General features: G+C 44.6%; 1 protein-coding gene across 1 annotated transcript; it reads left to right on the forward strand.

Moving 5' to 3' along the window:
• The first annotated feature begins 69 nt into the window (after nucleotides 1-69).
• dnai4 (dynein axonemal intermediate chain 4) lies at nucleotides 70-15,259 on the forward strand. The gene is made up of 17 exons (XM_024401872.2): nucleotides 70-266; nucleotides 559-727; nucleotides 4,740-4,921; nucleotides 5,108-5,220; nucleotides 5,466-5,622; nucleotides 5,793-5,932; nucleotides 6,220-6,396; nucleotides 6,544-6,729; nucleotides 7,180-7,349; nucleotides 7,450-7,536; nucleotides 7,785-7,936; nucleotides 9,129-9,286; nucleotides 12,953-13,077; nucleotides 13,160-13,258; nucleotides 13,563-13,789; nucleotides 14,009-14,162; nucleotides 15,122-15,259. The coding sequence occupies exons 1-17, from the start codon at nucleotides 217-219 to the stop codon at nucleotides 15,170-15,172; spliced, it is 2,397 nt and encodes a 798-aa protein (XP_024257640.1). The 5' UTR covers nucleotides 70-216; the 3' UTR covers nucleotides 15,173-15,259.
• The last annotated feature ends 441 nt before the right edge of the window (nucleotides 15,260-15,700 follow it).

Here is a 15,700-nt window from a genome sequence, read left to right on the forward strand (position 1 = left end):
TATAAACTGGGGTCGTTTGTAAATTTTCCTGACCAATCATAATCTTATCCGTTTTATGGGAGGAGTATGTTGCTATAGTAATATGAAACAATAAACTGTGAAACGTGAAGTTAGTTAGCTAGCTTTCTTGCTGCCTCGAATATATAACGAAGTCAAAAACCGATTAGTAAACACCAATATTGCCTTTGTACTAACGACGACATAAGACCACCAAAAATGTCCACCACCAGAGCAAAACCGAAGAAACCCACTCTGAAAGTTACACCGTAAGTTGCTAGCTAGCTAGTTACCCTAAACGCTAACTAGTAAGCTAACATACTAATGGCAATGGCAGGTGATGCTTGCTAGCTACTGTATGTAGACTGTTATCAGCACTTTTACTCCTAGGCTATGCTCTCCAAGGCATTTAACACCCTGTCATTTCACCATATCCTTTGCCCTATTAAATCACGTTACTGTGTAATAAATCAGTGTGATCTCATTTCTTTATTCATTTTTTACAATTTAAGCTAGTAGATGGGGTCTAACTTGATGTTAGATGCTTTTACTGTCTTTCAGATCTTCCCGGGTATTGAATGTCTCAACATCAGGCGTACTCCGGGTCAACCACAGCTCAACATATGCTCGGAGTATCAATGCCTCAGTGAGCCGGAAAAGTTTCAGTTTGGCTGCTGACAGTAAAATCTTGGATAAAAGCTCTGTTCAAACACCAAAACACACAGTTCAGGTACAGCCCTTTATTGACACGTCTTCTTTGATACATTGCAGGCTAGCTTCCTCCTGTACTCCCTGTTCACCCATGACTGCGTTGCTGTGCATGTCTCCAACTCAATTGTCAAGTTTGCTAATGACACAACAGTGGTAGGCCTGATTACCAACAATGATGAGACCGCCTACCTCTCCCTCAATGTCAATAAAACTAAGGAGCTGATCGTGGGGCCGCAGTGGAGGTCAGAAGTTCCTCGGCGTGCACATCACTGACAACCTGACATGGTCCCTTCACACAGACGGCGTGGTGAAGTAGGTGCAACAGTGCCTCAGGAGGCTGAAGAAATTTGGCTTGGCCCCTAAAACCCTCACTAACTTCTATAGATGCACCATTGACAGCATTTGGTCAGGCTGTATCACTGCCTGGTATGGCAATTGCACCGTCCAGTATGGCGGCAGGGTAGCCTAGTGGTTAGAGCGTTGGCCTAGTAACCAGAAGGTTGCAAGTTCAAACCCCCGAGCTGACAAGGTACAAATCTGTTGTTCTGCCCCTGAACAGGCAGTTAACCCACTGTTCCTAGGCCGGCATTGAAAATAAGAATTTGTTCTTAACTGACTTGCCTAGTTAAATAAAGGTTAAAAAAAATAAAATTGCACCGTCCACAACCACAGGGCTCTCCAGAGGTTGGTGCGGTCAGCCCAATTCATCACCAGGGGCACACTGCCTGCCCTCCAGGACGATTATTGGAATTTTTATAACCTTTATTTAACTAGGCAGCAATATCTAGTAATCCAGTAATCCAGTAATAACAAGAAATCTAACAATTCCCCAACAACCTCCTAAAACACACAAACTAAAGGGGTGAGAATATGTACATATAAGAGAATATGAGAATATGTACATATAAGTCAGTTAAGAACAAATTCTTATTTACAATCATGGCTACCCCAGCCAAACCCTAACCCGGACGACGCTAGGCCAATTGTGCCCCGCCCAATGAGACTCCGAATCACGGCCGTTTGTGATATAGGCTGGAATCGAACCAGGGTCTGTAGTGACGCCTCTGGCACTGAGATGCAGTGCCTTATACCGTGGGGCTCCACTCAGGAGCCCCACATCTACAGAACCCGGTGTCACAGGAAGGCCAAGAAGATCATCAAGGACCTCAGCCTCCCGAGCCACGGCCTGTTCACCCCGCTACCATCTAGAAGCCGGGGACAGTATATGTGCATCATCAAATCAAATTTTATTGGTCACATACACATGGTTATCCGATGTTAATGCGACTGTAGCGAAATTCTTGTGCTTCTAGTTCCGACAGTGCAGCAATATCTAGTAATCCAGTAATAACAAGAAATCTAACAATTCCCCAACAACCTCCTAATACACACAATCTAAAGGGGTGAATGAGAATATGTACATATAAGTATATGGATGAGCGATGGCCGAGCGGCATAGGCAAGGTACAATAGATGGTATAAAATAGAGTATATACATGTGATATGAGTAATGTTAGATATGTAAACATTATTAAAGTGGCATTATTTAAAGTGGCATTGTTTAAAGTGACTAGTGATCCATTTATTGAAGTGTCCAGTGATTGGGTCTCAATGTAGGCAGCAGCCTCTGAGTTAGTGATTGCTGTTTAACAGTCTGATGGCCTAAACATAGAAGCTGTTTTTTAATCTCTCGGTCCCAGCTTTGATGCACCTGTAATGACCTCTCCTTCTGGATGATAGCGGTGTGAACAGGCAATGGCCCGGGTGGATGTTGATGATCATTTTGGCCTTCCTGTGACATCGGGTGCTGTAGGTGTCGTGGAGGGCAGGTAGTTTGCCCCCGGTGATTTGTTGTGCAGACCGCACCACCCTCTGGAGAGCCTTGCGGTTGAGGGCGGTGCAGTTGCCGTACCAGGCTGTGATACAGGCCGACAGTATGCTCTCGATTGTGCATCTGTAAACGTTTGTCAGAGTTTTAGGTGACAAGCCAAATTTCTTCAGCCTCCTGAGGTTGAAGAGTCGCTGTTGCGCCTTCTTCACCACACTGTCTGTGTGGGTGGACCATTTCAGTTTGTCTGTGATGTGTACGCCCAGGAACTTAAAATTTCCACCTTCACCACTGCTGTCCCGTCGATGTGGATAGGGGGGTACTTCCTCTGTTGTTTCCTGAAGTCCACGATCATCTCCTTTGTTTTGTTGACGTTGAGTGAGAGGTTGTTTTCCTGACGCCACACTCCGAGTGCCCTCAACTCCTCCCTGTAGGCTGTCTCGTCGTTGTTGGTGATCAAGCCCACTACTGTTGTGTCGTCCCCAAACTTGATGATTGAGTTGGAGGCGTGCATGGCCATGCAGTCGTGGGTGAACAGGGAGTACAGGAAAGGGCTGAGCACACACCCTTGTGGGGCCCCAGTGTTGAGGGTCAGCGAAGTGGAGATGTTGTTTCCTACCTTCACCACCTGGGGGCGGCCCATCAGAAAGTCCAGGACCCAGTTGCACAGGGCGGAGTTGAGACCCAGGGCCTCCAGCTTGATGATGAGCTTGGAGGGTACTATGGTGTTGAATGCTGAGCTGTAGTCAATGAACAGCATTCTTACATAGGTATTATTTTTGTCCAGATGGGATAAGGCAGTGTGCAGTGTGATGGCAATTGCGTCATCTGTGAACCTGTTGGGGCAAACTAGACTAGTCTCTCAAAGCAATTCATGACAACAAAAGTGAGTGCTAAATGACTGTCCCTGTACCGGTAGTCATTTAGTTCCGTTATCTTTGCCTTCTTGGGTACAGGAACAATGGTAGGTAGCCATCTTGTAGCATGTGGGAACAACAGACTAGGGATGCATCTGGGCCAGCAGCCTTGCGAGGGTTAACATTTTTAAATGTTTTACTCACGTCAGCCATGGGGGGTTTGCAGTCTTTGTTAGCGAGCAGCGACAGTGACACTGTATTATCCTCAAAGCAGGCAAAGAAGGTGTTTAGTTTGTCTGGAAGCGTGACGTAGGTGTCCGTGACGTGGCTGCTTTTGTTTTTGTAGTCCGTGATTTCCTGTAGACCCTGCCACATACGTCTCGTGTCTGAGCCATTGAATTGCGACTCCACCTTGTCCCTCTATCAGCATTTCGCTTGTTTGATTGCCTTGCGGAGGGAATAACTATGCTGTTTATATTCGGCCATATTTCCAGACTTCTTTCCATGGTTAAATGCGGTGGATCGCGCTTTCAGTTTTGTGCGAATGCCGCCATCCGTCCACGGTTTCTGGTTATGGAGGTTTTAATAGTCACAGTGGGTACAACATCTCCAATGCACTTCTTTATAAACACACTCACCGAGTCAGCGTATAGGTCAATGTTGTTCTCTGAGGCTGACCGGGAACATGTTCCAGTCCGCGTGATCAAAACAATCTTGAAGCGTGGCTTCCGATTGGTCAGACCAGCGATGAATTGTTCTCGTCACAGGTACATCCGGTTTTATTTTCTGCCTATAAGACGGTCGGATTTGCCGAAGGGAGGGCGGGGGAGGGCTTTGTATGCATTGCGGGAGTTAGAGTAGCAGTTGTCGGGAGTATTAGCCCTGTGTGTCGTGCAATCAATATGCTGATAGAATTTAGGTAGCCTTGTTCTCAAGTCATAGCTGGGACCGAGAGACTGCTAAACAGCTTCTATCTTCAGGCCATACTGGTTTGCAGTTATCCCTAGCCGGCCTCCACCCAGTACCCTGCCCTGAACCTTAGACACTGTTCTAGCCAGCTACCACCCGGTTCTCTCCCTGCACCTTAGAGACTACTGCCCTATGTACATAGAGTCATTGAACACTGGTCACTTTATGTTTACATACTGTTTCACCCACTTTCTTCTGGATTAGGTGTGTATATATTTTTTTTATTGCTAGGTATTACTGCACTGTTGGAGCTGGTCTAAACACAAGCATTTCACTGCACCTACAAATCTGTGTACGCGACCAATACATGTTGATTTGATTTGACATTGCAATAACAATTACTGTGCGTCAGTTAAAAAGTTAGATCCCTCCCACAGGTCTTTGATGAAAATGGCAAGGACGTCACCCCACAGCCTCTCTACCAGCCGGACCCTGCAGCAGTGATGTCGAAACACAGTAAGATCTTTGCCAGTGACACCTCTGGTGGCACCATGTCAGACTTCTACTCTACGGCATACCAGACAACAACCAACGCTAGCTTCGCTGGGCCCTTTACCAGGTAACACACTCTCAGAATATTCACTTTTTAAAAGTAACATTATTTTGAAGACAATGTGCATAATTTTATGGTCATTGAACTATGTACTGCTTTGAGTACCCTAATCTCACACTAGTTCTCTTGTAAACATTTTTAAGTAATATGACTGGTGATTATGACAGAGTAGTGCTGCCTGTCGTATGTCAGGTCAGTGTTTGGAAGCAGCACAGTGTCCAGAGGGAGCCAGTCCACGATGGAGTCGATGAATGAAGAGATTGAGGACCCATCCTCCAAAAGGGACATCTCCATCAGTCTCTCAGGTTGACAATCATTTCACTCTCCTTTCATTTACTGATGATGTTACAGGAGTATGCTGCTGCCATGGCAGCTATATCACTATGATGACAAAACATTCATTGTGTATTCTGACAGCAGTTGTATTGCAACTTGATTGCAAGTATATGTAATCTGAGAATACCGGGATGCAAAGTTACCCCAAAATGTACCATTTTTATAACCTGGATGCTTTTATTTATGTTGTTGATGTATATTTCTGTCCTGTCAGATGTCCAGGTGAGGAGGGAAGAGGTGAAAGAGTTGATAAAGGAGGAGATGTTGGACGACGTGGTGGATCGGTACCTCATCGAGTCAGAGACCCTCTGGCTACTGCACATGCCAGCCGTCTCTGTGTCTGTGGACTCTGAGGAAGCTGTATCTGTCAAGTAAGCGATCACCTTTTCCAGATTCAGAATTAAATAGGTCATATGTAGATCCAAATGATGTAGATTCCAGGCTCAAGCCTCAGTACCTCATAATGCAGTTCCTTGCTAGCTATGTAGTTTATATACATTTGAATGCAACTTGTGTTCTGTCAATCACCCTCTGTCGGAAGAGAGAGAAACAATCTGTACATGGAGCTGTGTAAGAACAGAATGGGGAATGATAAGTACGTGGAGCGATCCATGCAAACGTTCAACGGAGCACCCAAGACCAAGGAGGTCCAGAGTGAGGCCATCACCATGGTGGATGCAGGTTAGGATGCACTTCATCCTTGCTAAGAGATATGAGAGCACTCTTGTCTGTTGTTCTTATCTCACCTCTCACACAATGGCTATCACCCAAGCACAGCTTCTTCAGTCAGTCTTTTGTTAGTTTAGCACCCCCCCACTGTGCACTGATGTCAATTCAACTTCAATTCCATGTTGGTTCAACGTAATTTCATTGAAATTACATGGAAACAACATTGATTCAACCAGTGGGCCTTTGGCCTCTATGCCTGTTGTTACAAATAGCAATGGTCTCCTTTGCCCTCTTTATAGCCACCACAGCCACCACCTGGGATATGTATGACTCATTCCGCAGCGCAGGGCTGGGGGAGGCTGCCCTGTCTCCAGACACAGACAAGGCCAGCGTCCCTGAGATTGTCTCCAATCACAGACTGGACCCCACCAGAGCCCCCGAGAGAACCATGTCTGTCATCAGCACCACTAGCATAGGTACAGTAACACTGTCATTAATAGAATAGAACCATATTAGAGGACAAAGGTTATGGTTATGATCCTGCAGCAGTTGTAGAATTTCTTATTTATTTACAGTTTATTTCATGATGATGTGTGATATTAACGGGCGTCTTTCTTTTCCAGCGAGTGCCTCTAGCTCACGGATCGAGATGGAGCCTTTCGTGGTTCCGTCTGAAGATGAACCGGACCCGGAACTGGTTCTGCAGTCAGAGAAGTTCCAGCAGGATCTGTTCGTGATGGAAAGGATCATTCTGGAGAACATCTACCAGCCGAAGCTGGCTGCATACAGACAGCTCCCCACATTGGAAGGTATGGTTGTTACTGACGCATGCGTCTCTACCCACTGGGCACAGACGTCAGTTCAACGTCTATTTTTTATTTACATTTGGTTGAGTTGTCAACTGACGTGAATTCAATGTGAAATCAACACCATGACATTTGAAATTGCATAAAGTTGAGGACTTTATGCAAATCCAATCAGTTTTCCACTTTGATTCAACGTCATTACATATATATATTTTTTTATTATGTGGAAACAACCAGTTTTTGCCCAGTGGGTAGTGTTTTTTTTGGTGACGTTTGCAGGCAAACAGTACACTGTAATCTATGTCCCCATGTGGTTTATTAGCTGCAACGTTTAAACCCTTAGGTCTTCATCAGGTTCGGATCATATGTTTATCAACTTGAATTGATATTTAGTAATGTTACATATTGAATGCCTTATTACTTATAAACAGCCATGTTTGTTGGATGTGCCAGATCCTGACAGTGTGCCCAAGGTTGTGCCCACGGTGGTGAGCAGGAGAGAGGAGAGTTCCCTGGATGAGGAGAGCACTCTGACCCCTGCCCTGGAGCGCCTCTGGTCCTTCAGCTGTGAGCTGACTTCAGGACACAACGTCAGCAGTATGGCCTGGAACAAGAGGAACCCAGTATGATTCTATCTTTATTCACTTATTTATTTGTCTTTTGATGTGTGTAATATTTTTTTAACAGATAAACTCTCTCTCTCCATGTTATTTCCTTCTCCAGGACCTTCTTGCAGTGGGGTATGGACAGTTTGATTTCAAAGACCAGAAATCAGGCCTGATCTGCTGCTGGTCTCTGAAGAACCCCACGGTAACTGACACTTCTCACCTTTCTGTTTTCTTCTGTATTTCAGTTCATACCATTAGTTTCTGAAATTGTGCTCTACATGTAGCCTGGTCCCAGATCTATGTGTGCTGTATACTCCTATGGACTTTATCATGCCAAACATTTGGCAAGGCTGCACAAACAGATCTGAAACCAGGCTACTGTACCAGTGCCAGGTTAGAGAATAGTTCTCTAGTGACTAAGCTAGTGAGTTTTGTATCTTGTATCTACAGTGGCCTGAGAGGGTCTTTACCTGTGAGAGTGGAGTGACTACTTTGGACTTTTCGGCAAGCAATGCCAGCCAGCTAGCAGTGGGGATGCATGATGGCAGCATAGCCACCTACAATGTCGAGAGCAGAGAGAAGACACCCGTCATTGACAGCAGGTGGGTCTGTGTCTCCTCAGAGAGAAAGAGAGAGACAACCAAATCTACATGTGTCTTATTTCTCATAGACACCAGGTGGCACTGTATACTGGCAGACAAACAGGCTATGTGACAGGGTTCCCCACCAAGTTTTCTGAGCAAAATAAAATAAATGTTATAATTTTTGTTCTTGGAGATAAAATACTGTAATATTACCAGGAAATTAGCTTGCACATGATTTTAATTTAGGAAATCTGCTCACAGGTGCTCATACGCATAAATACAGAGGGATATGTGATCGTATCCCAATGTTATCATGATTTTGTCAAATACCATATCTGTTTGGGATTCTTGCGGTCAATTTGCAATGTACAAATGATTTATAACTATGTTCTGACTCCCCGACCATCTTCTCATGGAAAAATCGACCCATGGCTGTATGTAATTAGGGACCACTATATGGTTTACAAAGCATAGCCCACAGTCACAAACATTTCTGCTTTACCCATAGGCTTTACCTTTATATAAGTGGAGTAGGTCTATGTTCTGTTTATAATTTAAAATAATAGCAATTGTAATGTATAAACTTTTTTGATAATCACAAAAGATTGAGGTGATGAACAATATTGGAAACATTAATGATGGAAACAAGGATAAGTCTTATTTAAAAACATTGTATTTCTCATTTAAAATGAGACTTGTTCATGTTCATTGGGAAATGCACGTATCACACAGTCGATCATGTCAAGGACTATGTTTAAAGAATAAAACAGGAGACCTACAGGGAGGGAGATGGTTACCGTGATGCAGAGGAAACAACGGAATGCCAGCCAGCCAACAAAAACACATAACAAGCCTTTTAACAAGCTGTTCCATCGTTCCTCAGATACTAGCGCAATATATTTGTGTGAATTCAATAGAGTGACGCATTTACACCAAATATCTACTGTTTTTACAGTATCTCCTGTACATTTCTCCCCGTTACTCAACATCTGTCTGTTGTTATGACTGACTAGCTGGGCTGTGATGTCACAGACTGTCTACTATTTGTAATATCCGTTGGATATCTACTGATCTCACACAGACATGTAACAAAGCTGGTAGAAATTACATCTGTGAGAGCTACAGGAAAGCTGCGTAGTGACTGCGCCTAGGAAAACTAGGAGAACCTTAACGTGTGTCTGTGTGTGTGCGTGTGTCTGTGTGTGTGTAGTGACTGTGCCCACAAGCACACAAGCCCTGTGTGGCAGGTAAGGTGGATCGACCATGAGAGGGGTGCCTCAGGGGAGGACAAGGGAGAGACACTCATCTCTGTGTCTGCAGACGGCAGGATCAGCAAGTGGTTCCTGCGGAAAGGCCTCGACTGCATAGGTCCAGTTTTACCTCAATCTCTGAAAGTTTTGGGAAACCTTTCTATTAGTATGCCCACTCCAAGTATCCCAAATATCCACCCTCTAAAATACTTCATATTTTTGTTGACATTTTTTCAGACAAATCTTGCAGACATTTCCCCCCATAACCTTCCAGTCAGCTGACAACTCTTGCAGACATTTCCCCCATAACCTTCCAGTCAGCTGACAACTCTTGCAGACATTTCCCCCATAACATTCTAGACAGCAGACAACACTTGCATACATTTCCCCCCATAACATTCTAGACAGCAGACAACACTTGCGTACATTTCCCCCATAACATTCTAGACAGCAGACAACACTTGCGTACATTTCCCCCCATAACATTCTAGACAGCAGACAACACTTGCGTACATTTCCCCCCATAACATTCTAGACAGCAGACAACACTTGCATACATTTCCCCCCATAACATTCTAGACAGCAGACAACACTTGCGTACATTTCCCCCATAACATTCTAGACAGCAGACAACACTTGCGTACATTTCCCCCATAACATTCTAGACAGCAGACAACACTTGCATACATTTCCCCCATAACATTCTAGACAGCAGACAACACTTGCATACATTTCCCCCATAACATTCTAGACAGCAGACAACACTTGCATACATTTCCCCCATAACATTCTAGACAGCAGACAACACTTGCATACATTTCCCCCATAACATCCTAGACAGCAGACAACACTTGCAGACATTTCCCCCCATAACATTCTAGACAGCAGACAACACTTGCGTACATTTCCCCCATAACATTCTAGACAGCAGACAACACTTGCGTACATTTCCCCCCATAACATTCTAGACAGCAGACAACACTTGCGTACATTTCCCCCATAACATTCTAGACAGCAGACAACACTTGCGTACATTTCCCCCATAACATTCTAGACAGCAGACAACACTTGCGTACATTTCCCCCATAACATTCTAGACAGCAGACAACACTTGCGTACATTTCCCCCATAACCTTCCAGTCAGTAGACAACTCTTGCAGACATCCCCCATAACCTTCCAGTCAGTAGACAACTCTTGCAGACATCCCCCATAACCTTCCAGTCAGCTGACAACTCTTGCAGACATCCCCCATAACCTTCCAGTCAGTAGACAACTCTTGCAGACATCCCCCATAACCTTCCAGTCAGTAGACAACTCTTGCATACATCCCCCATAACCTTCCAGTCAGTAGACAACTCTTGCAGACATCCCCCATAACCTTACAGTCAGTAGACAACTCTTGCAGACATCCCCCATAACCTTCCAGTCAGTAGACAACTCTTGCAGACATTTCCCCCATAACCTTCCAGTCAGTAGACAACTCTTGCAGACATCCCCCATAACCTTCCAGTCAGCAGACAACTCTTGCAGACATCCCCCATAACCTTCCAGTCAGTAGACAACTCTTGCAGACATCCCCCATAACCTTCCAGTCAGTAGACAACTCTTGCAGACATCCCCCATAACCTTCCAGTCAGTAGACAACTCTTGCAGACATCCCCCATAACCTTCCAGTCAGCTGACAACTCTTGCAGACATCCCCCATAACCTTCCAGTCAGCTGACAACTCTTGCAGACATCCCCCCATAACCTTCCAGTCAGTAGACAACTCTTGCAGACATCCCCCATAACCTTCCAGTCAGTAGACAACTCTTGCAGACATCCCCCATAACCTTCCAGTCAGTAGACAACTCTTGCAGACATTTCCCCATAACCTTCCAGTCAGTAGACAACTCTTGCAGACATTTCCCCCATAACCTTCCAGTCAGTAGACAACTCTTGCAGACATTTCCCCATAACCTTCCAGTCAGCTGACAACTCTTGCAGACATCCCCCATAACCTTCCAGTCAGTAGACAACTCTTGCAGACATCCCCCATAACCTTCCAGTCAGTAGACAACTCTTGCAGACATTTCCCCCATAACCTTCCAGTCAGTAGACAACTCTTGCAGACATCCCCCATAACCTTCCAGTCAGCAGACAACTCTTGCAGACATCCCCCATAACCTTCCAGTCAGTAGACAACTCTTGCAGACATTTCCCCCATAACCTTCCAGTCAGCAGACAACTCTTGCAGACATTTCCCCCATAACCTTCCAGTCAGCTGACAACTCTTGCAGACATTTCAATTTTTCCAACAATTGTTTATAGTCAGATTGTTTCATTTATTATTCACTGCATCACAGTTCCAGTGGGTCAGAAGTTTACATACACTAAGTTAACTGTGCCTTTAAACAGCTTGGAAATTTTCAGAAAATGATGTCCTGGCTTTAGAAGCTTCTGATAGGCTAATTGACATCATTTGAGTCAATTGGAGTTGGACATGTGGATGTATTTCAAGGCCTACCTTCAAGCTCAGTGCCTCTTTGCTTGACATCATGAGAAAATCAGAGAAAATCAAAACAAATCAGCCAAGACCTCAGAAAAAAATGTAGTCTTGTTCATCCTTGGGATTAATTTCCAAACGCCTGAAGGTACCACGTTCATCTGTACAAACAATAGTACGCAAGTATAAACACCATGGGACCACGCAGCCGTCATACCACTCAGGAAAGAGAAGCGCTCTGTCTCCTAGAGATGAACGTACTTTGGTGATTAAAAGTGCAAATCAATCCCAGAACAACAGCAAAGGACCTTGTGAAAATGCTGGAGGAAACAGGTACAAAAGTAACAGTGAAATGAGTCTTATATCGACAACCTGAATGGCTGCTCAGTAAGGAAGAAGCCACTGCTCCAAAACTGCCACAAAAAAGCCAGACTACGGTTTGCAACTGCACACGGGGACAAAGATTGTACTTTTTGGAGAAATGTCCTGGTTTGGTGAAACAAAAATAGAACTGTTTGGCCATAATGACCACTGTTGTGTTTGGAGGAAAAAGGGGGAGGCTTGCAAGCCAAAGAACACCATCCCAACCGTGAAGCACGGGGGTGGCAGCATCATGTTGTGGGGGTGCCTAGCTGCAGGAGGGACTAGTGCACTTCACAAAATCGATGTCATTACGAGGAAGGAAAATTATGTGGATATATTGAAGCAACATCTCAAGACATCAGTCAGGAAGTTAAAGCTTAGTCGCAAATGAGTCTTCCAAATGGACAATGACCCCAAGCATACTTCCAAAGTTGTGGCAAAATGGCTTAAGGACAACAAAGTCAAGGTATTGGAGTGGCCATCACAAAGTCCTGACCTGAATCCAATAGAAAATGTGTCGGCAGAACTGAAAAAGGATCCAACAAACCTGACTCAGTTACACCAGCTCTGTCAGGAGGAATGAGCCAAAATTCACCCAACTTATTGTGGGAAGCTTGTGGAAGGCTATCTGAAACGTTTGACCCAAGTTAAACAATTAAAAGTCAATGCTACCAAATACTAATTGAGTGTACGTAAACTTCTGACCCACTGGGAATGTGATGAAAGAAATTAAAGCTGAAAGAAAAATATCTCTCTACTATTATTCTGACATTTCACATTCTTAAAATAAAGTGGTGATCCTAACTGACCTAAGACAGGGAAGTTTTACTATGATTAAATGTTAAGAATTGTGAAACTGAGTTTAAATGTATTTGGCTAAGGTATATGTAAACTTCTGACTTCAACTGTATGTGCTCTAACCCATACCTCCACAGACCTGATGAAGCTGAAGAGGACGAGGAATGAGAAAGCCAAGAAGCAGGTTGGAGACAAAGAGAAGAAGAGCGAGGCACTCATATCACGGCAGGCACCGGGGCTCTGTTTTGACTTCCATCCCACGGTGAGCGACCAGAGTGTTCTTAAGTTTCCATAAAGGATAGTTCCACATGCGTTGTTTTAGTTACTTATTCCTGTGTTTTTAGGACTCCAACATCTACCTTGCTGGTACAGAGGAGGGCCACATCCACAAGTGTTCCTGTTCCTATAACGAACAGTTCCTGGAGACCTACATAGCACACAAAGTATGAACAGATCCTTCAGGCCGTACAGATGCTCTCTGCTGGACTGAATAATACAATGCCATTCATTCATTCCCTAACCCTAGCTTCATGTCTGCATCCCTGTTCAACCTTAACCCTAGCTTCATGTCCACATCCAGGTTCAACCCTAACCCTAGCCTCAATTCTGACCCTAACCCTAGCATCATGTTCAACCCTAACCCTAGCCTCAACCCTGACGCTAACCCTAGCTTCATGTCCACATCCAGGTTCAACCCTAGCCTCAATTCTGACCCTAACCCTAGCTCTAACCTCTCTTTGCTCTCAGGGCCCTCTGTACCGGATCACATGGTCTCCGTTCTGCTCAGATGTCTTCCTGAGCTGCTCCTCTGATTGGACGATCCAGCTGTGGCGGCAGGACCTGTTCACTCCCGTGCTGGGCTTCACCTCGACCCAGAGTGCCGTCTATGATGTCATGTGGTCCCCCAAGTGGGCCACCGTGTTTGGGGCCGTCAACGAGGGACGTGTGGAGATCTGGGACCTGGGAGCCAGCATGTGAGTAGTCTCTCTTTGTCTGTCTCTTACCTTTTCTATTACTCTCTCTCTTAATAAATTGATGTCACTGTCTCTTTCTCTCCCTTTCTATATATTGTAGTTTCTTCTCATTTCCAGAAATATGAAGCTACAATAATAAAGCTCAACTCTTTACTCTGAATTTGGCCTGTGAATAAACAATAGACAGCATTTTCACCATGCCCTTGTCCCTCTCCCAAGCCTGGACCCCACCATAGTGAGCCTGGCCAGTCCCGGGGTGAAGCTGACCTCCCTGCTGTTTGCTACTGAGACAGACTGTATCCTAGTGGGGGACAGTGACGGGCAGGTCGGCGTCTACCAGCTCAAGAACCTCACCGTAGGAGAGGGAACACAGGTGAGGTAGAGGTTTCCAACAGGTTGATCTCATGCTACCAGTAGCTCGCCAAGCAATTATGAAAGTACAGGCATTTTTTCGTTTCTTCCTTGCAAACTGTCAACCATAAAGCTCACGGCTACTATCCAATCAAAGCCACACTAACATTATCCCACCCCTGGTTAGCCACTATTGGTTTAAAAAGCCAAACGTAACACATCTGCCAATTAATTTCCAGCAATATTGCCTTTGTCTGTTTGCCTGCGACTCAAACTGAATTCTTCCGCTGCTCTATCATTCGCTACATACTTCAGTCTGAGACTGCCATCGTTGAAGTCTTTATGGTGACATCAAAATTAGGGGTGTTGTTCAAAACAAAGTCATCAATGATTGGATCATCTCTAACCAATCAGAGTATCAAAGCCAATGACGAATTTTCAACACCCCTAATTTGACCAGGTATTTACAGAAAACGCATCTCTTGCATACCAAGGAGCCGGGGATGAGTCACAGTGTAGAAGAGAATGTGACTGTTTCAAGCTTTATAAAAAAAAAAGAGTGGTTTGCAACGTGTTTCGTTTTCTAAAACAAGCTCTCGTGCTAGAAAGGTTTGGAGACCCCTGGATTAGAGTGTGGTAGCTTTCCAGTTTGAATATAAGTCAACTGCCTTGCATAGAAAGGGTCTGTTGAATACACCTTCTGATCAGAATGCTTAATCGCTGCTCTTACAGTCACTCGTCTTTTTGTGGTATGCACTGTTCTGTTAGACATACTGTATGTCACATCATAACCACTCAGTGCTTTGCCTTACATACAAACTGATCTCTGTGTAAATTCAGTTTGATTATTACAGACCATTTAAAGACAATTTCAGCCCAGATTAAGGCATAATTTCCTCAGTCTGTGGGTGGCTGGTTAACTGTTTTTATCTCCCTGAGCAAACAGACAGAGGGTAAAATATCTCATCTCTGTCCCCTTAGGTGGCTGCGTTAGAGGACATCATCGGCTCCACCCTGGCCAGTCAGCTGTGAGCGGGACAGACCCAGCCGTGGGTGGGGGGGACACACCGGAACTATGTATCCCCTAAAGCCTGCCTCATCCACTATGTCATCATCAGCGGTCTGTCGCCATAATGTTTGGTCCCCAGGGACTGCATCTTTGTCTGTTTTTATATTGAGAAAAAGAACATGATCATTTTTCATTACCATAAATGTCTTGTCTCTGCTTGTCACTCACTGTCTCTCAAAGTTTAGATCAGTATCTAGATCAGTCTGATGTTTCTTTGTCTTGTTTTTATGTTCATCTGGCCCATTGCCCAGTTTCCCCAATTCCAGTCTTGAATAATAGCTGAAATATCTGGAATTGATTTCATCCATTTCAAAGGAGGTTCTCCCTGATTCTATGTAGCTGCTGATCTTGTTGACCCAGTCATAAAGAAATGTGTCGTTGAGCTTGTTTTGATGAAGAGCAATGGAGGATCTCTGACACACAAACAAAACGCATTCCAAGGATACTTTTAGCAGGAAGCTGAAATGCCATGCATCTCTTTTTCATCTTCC

The sequence above is a fragment of the Oncorhynchus tshawytscha genome, linkage group LG05 (genome assembly GCF_018296145.1).
Source record: "Oncorhynchus tshawytscha isolate Ot180627B linkage group LG05, Otsh_v2.0, whole genome shotgun sequence".
Classification (NCBI taxonomy): Eukaryota; Metazoa; Chordata; class Actinopteri; order Salmoniformes; family Salmonidae; genus Oncorhynchus; species Oncorhynchus tshawytscha.

Coding starts and splice junctions, on each gene's coding strand:
- dnai4 (XM_024401872.2), top strand. CDS start 217: ATGTCCACCACCAGAGCAAAACCGAAGAAACCCACTCTGAAAGTTACA. Junction 9,287..12,952: donor GAAAGGCCTCGACTGCATAG/GTCCAGTTTTAC, acceptor ATACCTCCACAG/ACCTGATGAAGCTGAAGAGG. Junction 13,259..13,562: donor AGACCTACATAGCACACAAA/GTATGAACAGAT, acceptor CTTTGCTCTCAG/GGCCCTCTGTACCGGATCAC.